We start from the raw sequence: 11,581 nt of genomic DNA, 5'->3' as shown, positions 1-11,581 counted from the left end.
TTTTTGTGTGTGTGTTCCTCGCTGTCTGTGGGTGACTGGGTCCTAGGGTCCCAGTCCCAGTACCAGACCCTTTTTTTCGATCCGGTTTATCCCCGTTGTCTCATTCGCTATCGCTAACACAAACTACAGAAAGCAGCCCCTCCTGGCCGTTGCCACAGTTGCAACCGGGCTGAGACACCCGAATGGCGCCGCGGTCCAGACGGTGCTCGGACTCTATGCAACGCATGTGGATTGCACTATGCCAAGCTGACGCGCAAGATGGGTGCCAAACAGGCATCGTCCTTGGGTTCCAACCTTAAACCCAAAACGATCGACTCCGCATCTCCAACTGGCCGTTAACAAGTCAGGCGTCTCTGTATGTGGCGTTGAAAAAAACAAAAAGAAAAGAAAAAAAAGAAAAAAGAAAGAAAGAAAAAACAAAAACGAAGAAAGGCTTTGGGATTAGAAGTGTCCGGCGTTTTGTGCCTCTATCTCCTCGTTGATCATAAACCTCTTATGTTGGTGTCATTCCTGATAATTTACCTTGGACATGATACAGTTCGATTTGTTTTGGGCCCCGGGTTTCCTTTTCAGGTGTGGTTATGAAATGTTCCGAGCATGTTGGACTTTTTCTGTTCTTGTCCGATTGGTCGTTGGAGTTACTTTTTTAATACCCCTCGCACGTTGTGGGAAAAAGGCATCTGGATAGACTTTCGTTCTGGTTATTGTGTCGTTTTCTGTGGGACCAGCATGTACACAGTTTCTTTCTCCTTGCCTTTGATTATTTCCTTTTGTTCGCCGGTTTTCCCTTACTGCTTTGCGATCTGTTACAATTATACCCCAGTTACCCACTTCCCCTACCTAACCTTACGTTGATTGCCTTACACTCCCAGTGTGCCATATGATGTTTCTTATGCACTCATGTTCTCCATGGGAGGTTTCAGAGGCTCTTGACTCGATGCAGTGATTAATGTAACCTTATTTGATTGAATTGTCTCTGTTCGAAAAGTTGACTAGTCAAGGACAATAATACTATACATATCTGATATAGGCCAAGATCTCTCTATCTTTCCCTCCCTCGCTCTCGCCTGTGGCACCAAGTTCATGGGTCTGTAGTGGTGGCGAATATCACGCGCTGAGCTTGGCTTGAGGTGGTCTGATGAAGATGGCCATCTCCTATGTGAGCCCTGGATCAAGGTGTAAGTGAGGGGACTATGTATTATGGTCCAAGTCGGGGTTTAGTTCTGCATCGATCGGTATTTCCGTGACCCTGTAGATCCGCCACCGCCGTCATCGTGTTGACCTCCCCGGGCGTTCGGCGATGTTTAGATGGTTTGCCTCCTAGTCTGATTGACCATTTTAGGTAAATGGATACCATTTTCACTAGTTGCATGGTCATCGGGGTCCCCATCGCTACCACCAGTAGTTCTAACTAGGTACTAAATGGTTGGATCTAGTCTAATGCTATGTGAATCTCGACACCTCTTATGATGGGTATCCATACGTCATTCTCAGAATTGAGGCTCTACAATTTTGGGGTGTCAAAATAAATCATTTGGACACCGAAAAAAAAAAAAAAAAAGGTATCTCATATTAGTATGCAGCGCCCGATTTGCGAAAAAGTCAAGTTTGCCATCGGTATAGCCGCAATCCTTAGCTTACCCAAACCAGTATAGCATATACAATTTACGTAATCAGGCTCAGATGCCCAACTGCCAACCGTTGATTGGCTGGCTGTTCATGGCGGCTACTGCCAAGTGGCCCTAGAACAAACTAGAACCAGCTCACGGGACCATCCAGATGGCCTGATCGGCCTCGATCTTTTCTTTTTTTGAGCGGCTTATCGCTTCCCCCGCGGAGAAAGCGAGACTTGGCCGATTGATGTTGTTGGGGTTTTTAAGGTTCATCAATTTTTTTCGGTTTAAAATTTTGCTTTAGCAGAACGATATTAATCTTAGAGAGTTTAGTTGGGGTGGATTGGTTGGGTCCAAGGGCTGATTCAAGGGGCACCAATGCGACTATCGAAATCGATCGGGATCTGATCTCAATCTCATCGCATCTCATCTCATCTTGCATGATATCCGCTTCAACCGATCATGGCTTATGTTTCCAACGCCACCAGATGGTAACGGGGGAATTTGTCTCACCGCTCCATAATTCTAGGCGGAATATGTGATGCCTTCTAGAAACACGTATATGCGGAGATGGCGATGGAGAAGGAGTTGTCTCTGGCCGGTTCTCCGTTCTGACCATCTGCGGCTTTCGGTTGGTGTAACATCTGTGTTTGGTATCTAGCATTTTGACTTCGAAGGTTTCCCCGTTCATTCTAGATTATGGAGACAAAAGAAGAAGTTTGTTGAGATCAGAAAGCTCCTTGAATTTGGCGTTGCCTTTGTCATTGTCATAGTGAGGCTTCAATTAGGTACATACTAATGTATGCCACGACATACATACCTAATTAGGTGGCACTTTTAACTTGGTCCCTAATCTCTCGGTCCCCTACCTAAATTAAATACAGACATATACCTTATTACCTACCGATACATACATACATACATACATACGTGTACACCTAATTATTTCCATTACTATACATACCGCCACTTTTGCCCCATCAGTTTAAAGACTTGACTTGACGTCGAGTATTTGGAATTTGCCTGCCGCGTGCATCCGTGCCTCACTTTGCACCTCAATGATTTCAAATCACTTCGATCATGCCACCCTCTAACCTAGACGGTATTAGGCTCCGTTGCCATGCAAATCCTTCCAGCCGAGGGTTTGCCCCATTAGGAAGTTCATGGTCTGATTGTATTCCAAGATTGGAACCGTCCGTCGGTTTAGGTTGGTTGGTTCCATTGATCCAAAAGGATGGAGCTTCTCCGAGACCCGGCCGGTCGGGTCCAAGTCGACGTCATTTGGGAGGTAATTTGGGGGCGTTTGTTGACGTTTGTTCTGGAAGATTACGATTGCTTTTTTATTCTGGACTTACCTGGCTAATTAGGTCATTTTTCTTTCATTTGTTAATTATGGGTGTTTAGTCTCTCCAGGACTGTCTTTTTAAGGCCCTGTCATGTTTTTCATGACTTATTGCCTACTGAATAACTAACTGTTCTGCGTACATACCAAGTACTCCAAAACCACCCCGAATAATGACTCCAACGATCATCCCTTACTACCAAGTCAGACGTGGTCCCATTATTTGACCCCTCGAGCGGTCTACCACCGAAAAATCATCCATCCTGCACAGGACACGTAGTCCTTACTTGAAAGATACGAACCAAAAAAAATAAAAAATAAAAAATAAACTAAACCAAGATCAAATAATAATGACAACAACAACACTAAAAACAAAAAGACTTCAGGCAAGATGGATCTGCAGATAAACCCCATTTAGGAAGCGAGTCAAGTTCTGACTGGCAAACGAAGGGAAAAAATATGTGGGGTATATGCAGAGACATCCTTTTGTCTTGACCATCCTCAGCTGAACTCATCGTGGCTGTGTATATGCAACACGTACATGATGCATGCGTACGTGCATGGCGTTTACCGTACTCCGTATACCCACCCGATACTTGTCTCGTTTATCATAATTACTCAAGGTAATTATAGTATACAGCATCTGGAATCCTCAAGCGGTTCTCTGGCTCCGATATCTCTGCCGTCTGATTGCTTGGATATATCTACCGATTGTCCCCGTATCTGACGAAGGGCTTTGCAAGCTTGGCTTGGGCCCACGGTAGAAGCAACGGGAACGTCCTTATTATGGCTCTTAGTGCGTGGCTCCACCGGATCCCAGGTACGCGGATACGCTGTTGAATAGTCAGCGCTTTGCACCTTTTTAGTGCTTTCCACCCCTTGCGCCGGGGAAGATCTTGAATCGGGCTCTTAAGAAGGAGGAGAACCCCGTGCTCGGGGAGTTGTAGATCCCTAGAGATCATACTTTGGTTTTGGATTTGATACTGGTTCGCATGTTCTACTTTCGCTTTTGAGTTGGAAGGTGATGGGGGTAAGGATTCTCCGGTAGTCTCTTGTCTTTTTTTTTTTTTTTTTCATTACTAGTTTGTATCTAAATTTTTGCTATTACATATTGTCTGCGAGCTTCTGTAGTTTAGCTACTACCTAAGGGATAACAATCGATGAACTACCTGTCTGGTTATAACTTACATATACGTACATAGGGAGTACACACATACATACCGTAAAGATCTCATCTCAGCTTCCTCTTCGTTAATAGAAATCCAGCCGAGTCGATGTACTACCTATAACCAACTATTCTTCGAACTAGTCAGTTGTACAACGTTACGTTTTAAACCCGCCTGTAGCTGCTAGTGCCGTACATATGTCGTGGAACACGAGACGGAGGGCCACGGGAGCTGAAAAGATAATGGGAATAGTTTATTCAAGACCTGCGTATCAGATTGGCAGGGATGATGGTTACACGGGCTGTGACTGGAGGACTTCCTCTTAATTAGGGTTATCTGAATTGATCTCATGCTTCTGTTGCATGAAATTTTAACCTAGTTAGTACATACATGCATATTTTTGTTTTCCTTGACGGGTTTGATGGGAATACAAACTAGCTTGTACTCCGTCTGGTATGTATGTATGATGCCGTATGAAAAAAAAGGGTAAGTTGTAAACAATGAATTCAACGGTTCCAAAAAGAAAGAAAAGAAAAAAAAACGAAAAAAAGCAAAGAAAATCAAAAAGAAACCAATCTCCAAACTATTGAAGTTGATCTTGAATTTAGGCTTCCTATAGTCTCGGGATGATCGGAAGCATCAGCAAATAATCCTTGCGATTATCAGCACTATAATAATAATGGGTCACGGACATGGTCACGGACTCCCCCCCTGAGAAACAAAAAAATGGGGGTTCTCCGTAATGAGACCTGGAATGCGGCGCGAACACGAGGGGGCAAAAAATAAAAATGAATATGATAATAATTTTGTTTCCTTTTTTTCCCTTTTCTACTCTCTTATTTTTTTTAATTCTCTTTTTTCGAAATGGTTCGATGGGGTCTGCATACATAAACTCTCTCCCCTAGTGCAGAGTCATATGTATGGTTAAATGTAGCGTGCCAAATTCCTATAGGACAAAAGAAAATTATTAACATACCCTATGGTTCCATACTGGGCAGTCAATTTACTCCAATAATATATACTATATCATCTTGTTCTTTCTAAGTTAATTAATTAATTTCCCGTCTTATTGTTACGTATCGGCAAGGCCTTTACTCGGAATCATAACCATATCCCATCCTTCTCGATATTACGTCGACCGAATTCCTGCGAAGAAACACCGAGAAAAGGACATCATAAATAATGCAGAATGCAACAATGTGTTTACGGAGTACTACTAGTATGCAAATGCACGTACGGGATTTGAACGACGGCCCCTGATTCACCCCTTCAACTCCACCGACAAATCCCGTTGTCGCAGGCACGACTGGGATGGAGAACCACTGTGGGAATTTTTTTAGACCAATACATAGTAATGGTGGGCACGACCATTGTTGAACTAAAAGTTGATCTAAACCCATTTTCAAAAGGCTACAGGATTTGGATCGGTGCCAAGTGGGGAAGCCCGAGGCAGCTGCTTATCGTTCTTTGGGTGGAAGTCTCAGCCGCGATCGCCGGGAGAGAGATTATCGGAATCGGATCGATTATGGATCCTGACGCTGGTGGTGGGCCGTTTTTTTTTTTTTTCGTTTTCTTTTGTTTTCTTTATTTTCTTTTTTTCTGGAGTAATTTGAGATATAGAATTTTTTTTAGTAATCGTCCCCTTTTTTTTAAAAAAAAAAAGAAAAAAGAAAGAAAAAAATTTTTTTCGTCCTTTTGTTTTTCTTTCGCTTATTAGAATTTGGAATTACAGTAAAGGATCCGAGTGTGCATGATGGTTCGGGGATCCACTCCGAGGAGATCGTTGGGCGTCTTAGTGAGAGACCCCGATCGTTAGCTTGAGATCTCTCCTCTTTCTCATTTGTTTCTTTTTCTGTCGAATTCTAGCTTGGTAGCCGATTCGCTCCGTTTTGCCGACCCGCCATTTTTCGCTGGTCTTCTGACGAGACGGACAGATCATACTAGTTCAAATGATAGTCGCGGACGTTCTCGGTACAGGATCCCGACTCGATTAAGAATCCCATGTCGGTGAAGATCGTGAATCCCTTCGTTTAGGATTGCCGTACGCAAGGGATGCGTTGACAGCTGTCATGGATAAGAGCTATCGATTTTCAATCCGCTCCAGGCAGCCGAAAAGGCAACGGCGTTACCGGCCTGTATTATAATTTACTAGCCCGTCAAATCGGACATTTACCCGGAGGCTTATTGAGATCTTGACCGTCTTCTCCCTTCCTTTAGGTCATAGCAAGGGTTACAAGATACACTGCAGCAGACATGTATCGTCCGTATCACAACCGGAACCAATTTAATTTAATTGAATGTCAGTCAGCTGTGGCTATGCTGCAAACACAAGTTCCATGCGTAGAAAATATCCTGGATGCCATTGGCCAGGCCTCCCATTGAGAACATTGACATCTGCCCTTGCATCAGCTTGCCCGGAATGGCTGTCGTTCATGGTTTTGTAATGTGAAGTTATGCAATAAGTTTGTTCTGGTACTAATAGTGAGGCTGGATGCTGCGACACATATAACCCCGGACATGATTATACGTATCATGATTCCATGCCACATCTTGCAAGGCCCTGGAGCGATCGCGCACTCGAGATTTGTTTGCTGAGACGTCGGCTGTCAATGCTGCATTGTGGGGGTTCCCATGTCTCTCGACTATCCTCAGGTGTTGTCTACGTCAGTTACAGTTGTTATGTGATTGTTTGAACCTGATATCACATCGCTAGCTTTATATATCAATCTCGTCTGCGCACGGACTGCATGGAGCCGTGTGCGATCTCGATATCATTCCGTTGGCGCCAATAAACAGGGAATATATTAGGAACTATATGAGTGAATTCTTGAATTGGAAATATGTATATATATATATGTGTGTGTGATTCGCGACGAATCGAGTGGTTTCTTGCGAGCTTGGTGGGATGAGTTCGACCGATTGGGCGATCGTTGGTATGGTGATAGATTTGTGGCGTCTTTCCGCTTGCGTATAGACAGCCTTTCTCAGAGAAACTAAACACTAGTAGCAAGTATGAAAAAGGACTTCTTACTACTAATAGGCATAGTCAAAGATGGAAACTTGACTCGAAATACCGACATAGGCCTCTGTAGTAGAATGGGATTTACCTGTCAGTTTTAAAACTCATACCTCAGTTGACAAATAGTCCTTGGATGGATATGGAGTCAAGGCGAGCATCAAAACTGTAGATGTTTATTCTCCACAGCTTATTCTATTGATACATTGCTTTCTCGGAATTTGAGGCTAGGAAGAAATATATGTTCCTCTGACATGTGCCACCGCTCTGGGCATGTTATACCTAATGTGTTTCTGTCCTAGTTCGCTGGTGAATTATGATAACGGTACTCAATCTTACAGGTGTTATCAAACACTGTGCTCGAGACTCAGATACATAGCCAGAAATTATATTAGATCATACATCAGATGAGTCACGTCAAAAATCCGAAGAAGTATAGGCTATATCATTGAGTGATGGATCATGGAAACCTGCAATGCTACGACAAGGCTTGTATTAGTTTATCTCAAACTGTGATAAAGGGGGTGAGTAACAGTAATTTTGCACATTTGTGCATCGGTGGTGCAGGCTTCTAGGTGTATTATTTGCAGATTATCGTTGACCACTTCCTTGTAGAAACGTTCCTTTGTACATCTTCCAGGGTCAGTAACGCAACTAAGGTAGATATTAACCGGATAATATGGGCACAACCATTCGGACTAAAACCAATGTACATAAACAAAACTAGTGCCATGAGATAAATTATATAACTCATAGCATCTATCTATATAGACCTAGAGGGATCCTATATTCTCTACTACCCTGCTCTACCCTGCTCTATCCCTTAATCCCCCGAGACCTTGATAGGGACCTAAGCTTGAGTATCAAAATTTGTACTAAATTCCCACCAATCAGAGCATGTTAGCTCAGGGGAAGAGCGCCGGGCTCATAACCCGGAGGTACGATTTGTCCTTTCACCATCCAATTACAATCCGATTCCTAACAAAAAATAGGTCCCTGGATCGAAACCAGGACATGCTATCCATATCTTTTTTTTTTTTTTTTTTTTTTAGATCTCTGGTAAAGCCTAGTTTGAAAAGACTTAAGGCAGCAGCCTCACGATATTGTCCTGCACAGCTGCATCCATATCCTGCTCTAACCCTCCGTTATAATTAAAGTTCGGTCACAACCTCTAGCCCGCTAATCAACCCCCCTATAGTCCTGAAACGCCCTTATCTGAACCCCAACAATACTCCTCACCTTCCCAGGATTATCGCCCCCGACCACCATCCTCGGGTCTCTATGTATGATAACCCTGTATAAACCCCCAACTCCGTGATCCTTTCCAGGAAGTAATAACAATGCAATCCTCAATGTGGAAACAAGATTCGCACGTCCTGCATCCTGAATGACTGTGTTATCTTGTAAAACTATGACGGGTTTCTGTATCTGGCCTGTAAGATAAAGTGTGTTTCAGCACGGCACCGTACTTGATTAGTGTTCCGTTGATGGTTATGAAGGGGTAGAAGTAGACTCCTGCGTCGAAGTTCTTCTGGTATTTGGATATGGCGTGCGGGCCTAGTGAGCAGATGAGGGCTAGGTAGTGCGGAAGGTGTTGTTGGAGGCCGATGGTGTGCCAGGTGTGAGCGTCTGAGATACCCAAGATGAAGTCGACCATCTTGCGGGTGGCCTTCTCGGGCCTAGGTTATTGCCAGGGTGGGTTTCTGGTGGAGTCGGGGATTGAAGCTGGTCTTGTTTGTGGTTTGGGGGGGGCCGTAGGCGATGCTGTAGGCAATTGGGGCGCGAAATTGTTGGGCTATTTGTTGTAGGGCATATTTAAACTCAGGGTTGGGTGGCATTTGGGGCAATTTGGGATCTTGTTGCTGGCGATTTTTCCTAACTGACGTCCTGGATTGGGATATGTTTTTAGGGTTAGTTGAAGGTTTTGTTGTGTAGTTAAAGGAAGAACAAGGGCAAAAGTACGTCTGATAAGATTGACTATTTATGCTGACTCAGGTAACACTAAATCTAGCTACTCAATACTAGTCATACTGAGTAGCTTTTAATGTTATTAGTGTTTGTGATACTTGAATTATTATGTGGAATACACCCAGCTCCAACTTTAGATGGTTTACTACATTAATCTCGTTATTTAGCCGAGTAAGCCGTATATGGCCATAAGCAATGAGGTGCACGAATGATTATGGCGGAGAGGTCGAGGGAAATGATACAGGATAACGGCAAAGTCTCATCTCGTTAAAGCCAGATCAAATCTCAATCGTATCTGTAAGTCCTGGGAATCCGACAAGCAGTTCATCCAGAAAAGATGAGCTATAGAAATCAAGTTCTTGAAATGCCGGAACAGCAGACAAGGAATCGTCACCAGCTTCGGCAGAGCTCAACTTCTCGACCAGATCGCTGCATGTCATCAAACAGTTATCTGCAAGATCCCAAGAAAAGCGATCGCGATGTGATCGAAGTGTACTGATCATGTCTTCGGCAAGTTTGAGGGGAGCATTGGAGAGTGAGTTCCTTCTACGAAGGCCGCTTCGAAGCAAGAAGGTAGTAGCGGAGGTCAAGGAGAAGGCATGTACAGGGATCCAGAAACCACGAAAATGTGACTCATCCAGCTCCTTCACCAGATGGACGATTTCCTCCGCCGCCCTTTGAGCTTGTGTATAAAATGGAGAGGTGGTGTCATCATCGTCAGCTTTCATAGTGTCCGCGTCGAGGTCGAGTTGGATACGCCTCAGCAAAAGCTTGACCGCTAGGTAGGCTAGTCGGAAGTTTGCCGCCCCTGGAGCATTTAAATGTGTCCCACGGAGGATGATGCGACGGATATCGCCGCTCAGAGATTCTTCCCAATCGGTGAGAAGCCGCTCGAGGTCTACGGAAGACATTTCTGGCGGATACGGCGTGCTCTCGGAGACTTTGTATACGTGTTGAAGATAAGTACCCAACACCTCAGTCAGTGTTATCAACGAGACGAAGACTAGGGCAGCTGCTATTTGGGAGTGAGAAGCATTGGGGGAACAAAGGTCGTCCATGATCGGATAAGGCACGTCGTATTGGGCACGATGGATCTGGAGGGGAGTCCCATAAGCCAAACTGCACCTGCGCCGGTGTGTCAGTGCGTGCAAGACATTAAATGTATAGATAAAAATGCTTAGTACCAACGGTCATGTATAACAACCAGCCACCAAATGCGAATCCGAAACTTTTTCTCCATTGGACGAATATTCCAATTGGAAGGGTCACGGTTTAAGCCCAGAGCATTGGACAAGGCGACTGCAGTCCCAACCATTCCCCCATTGCCGAACATGGAGGTACTTGGCCTTCCGCAAACATTCAGAATAATCGACATGACCGTCGATATTCCGGGAGACAAGAATAATTCCGAATGAAGAGCTTCGTTTGCTTGGTTCCAAATAAAGCGGATATCAGGATGTCGACCAGACCGCAGAGTAGGCGAATTCTCCCAATAGATCAGCGAGTTGGCATACAGATTGCAAAGGAGAGCCGGCGAAATATTTTCTTTATGTGTGCAATAGACATGTCGAAAGGACATTTCGTCGAATATAGGAAAACATATGTTGGCGTGGTGAAAAAACCTACGGAACGTTCAAGGAATCAGCCGGTCCCGAACAATTGGGAGTCAAGTTGATTACTTACAGGTCCACAACATCATCGACATTTGGCTCTAGGTACTTTTCTATGAGTTCACATTTTGTAGCGGGAAGTGACTGGTTTGCAGAAACTCCTAATGGCCGTCTGGGTACAGTGTTGAAGAGCACTGGTCTCACAGGCCGTCTCGAGTTCGGATCTGACCGAATTACGGACCTCCGACGAGCATCTGGAACGGTAGAGAGGTAGCTCTCCAGAACATCGTTATCTTCGGCAACTGCAGGACTGACGATATGCGAGGTATTGTCGCCGGCCTCGGCAACGATGCCCACCAGATTAGGAAATACCTCCCGGTCAAAATGTTCATGAGTGGGAGGGCACGATTGTGTCTCTAGACTCGCTGCAGGTCTGCTGATTGTTTGTGGAGCAAACTCTCTTGAGGAGTTAACTGCCTCTACTGGGTGAGTTAATACCTGTTGGGTGTGAAGGGGAGTTGAGGTCGAAAGGCTCTTCTTCGCTTGTGCTGCCGTTCTCGGTGCCTGTCGTGACTTGGGCGTCAACTTCCGCGGCGAAGCTACGGACCCTCGTTGGGAGCTCTCTCCCGGCCGAGGATAGATACAATCGGTACCATGAGCCCGACACATGATGCATTTGCCGGACGAGTCTGTTGTCCTACAGCGGGACTTGCGTTTTTTGCAAGGTAGGCAGGCAGGATACAGGTGAGACCGGTATGGCCGTGCTTCAGCGCTGTCTCCATCATCACAACCACCGGGGTCTCTCTCCATCTCAGTTGAGTACTCAATTCTTTTCCTTTGGCAAAGAGCGTTGAAGATGGAAGTCA

At 44.9% G+C, this 11,581-nt stretch overlaps 3 protein-coding genes and 1 non-coding gene across 4 annotated transcripts; 2 read left to right on the top strand and 2 right to left on the bottom strand.

Moving 5' to 3' along the window:
• Positions 1-437: 437 nt before the first annotated feature.
• BDV27DRAFT_56207 (uncharacterized protein) lies at positions 438-901 on the top strand. The gene has a single exon (XM_032076942.1). The coding sequence runs from the start codon at positions 598-600 to the stop codon at positions 853-855; it is 258 nt and encodes an 85-aa protein (XP_031922371.1). The 5' UTR covers positions 438-597; the 3' UTR covers positions 856-901.
• A 7,130-nt stretch (positions 902-8,031) lies between these two features.
• On the top strand, positions 8,032-8,157 carry BDV27DRAFT_t209. The gene has a single exon. It is a non-coding gene; the product is annotated as a tRNA-Met (tRNA).
• An 87-nt stretch (positions 8,158-8,244) lies between these two features.
• Positions 8,245-9,035, bottom strand: BDV27DRAFT_136417 (mitochondrial matrix Mmp37). Its single transcript, XM_032068763.1, has one exon. The coding sequence runs from the start codon at positions 8,792-8,794 to the stop codon at positions 8,534-8,536; it is 261 nt and encodes an 86-aa protein (XP_031922370.1). The 5' UTR covers positions 8,795-9,035; the 3' UTR covers positions 8,245-8,533.
• Positions 9,036-9,383: 348 nt separating this feature from the next.
• On the bottom strand, positions 9,384-11,384 carry BDV27DRAFT_162784 (fungal specific transcription factor domain-containing protein; the record flags this gene model as incomplete). Its single annotated transcript, XM_032073443.1, has 3 exons — positions 9,384-10,230; positions 10,290-10,727; positions 10,789-11,384. The coding sequence occupies 3 exons, from the start codon at positions 11,382-11,384 to the stop codon at positions 9,384-9,386; spliced, it is 1,881 nt and encodes a 626-aa protein (XP_031922369.1).
• Positions 11,385-11,581: the final 197 nt, after the last annotated feature.

Source organism: Aspergillus caelatus, assembly GCF_009193585.1.
Source record: "Aspergillus caelatus strain CBS 763.97 unplaced genomic scaffold BDV27scaffold_273, whole genome shotgun sequence".
NCBI lineage: Eukaryota > Fungi > Ascomycota > Eurotiomycetes > Eurotiales > Aspergillaceae > Aspergillus > Aspergillus caelatus.
The sequence above is the reverse complement of the archived record's forward strand: the minus strand, read 5'-3'. Positions and strand labels throughout refer to the sequence as shown.

Excerpts from the sequence above, each read along its gene's own strand:
- BDV27DRAFT_56207 (XM_032076942.1), top strand. The coding sequence starts at position 598 with ATGTTGGACTTTTTCTGTTCTTGTCCGATTGGTCGTTGGAGTTACTTT.
- BDV27DRAFT_136417 (XM_032068763.1), bottom strand. The coding sequence starts at position 8,794 with ATGGTCGACTTCATCTTGGGTATCTCAGACGCTCACACCTGGCACACC.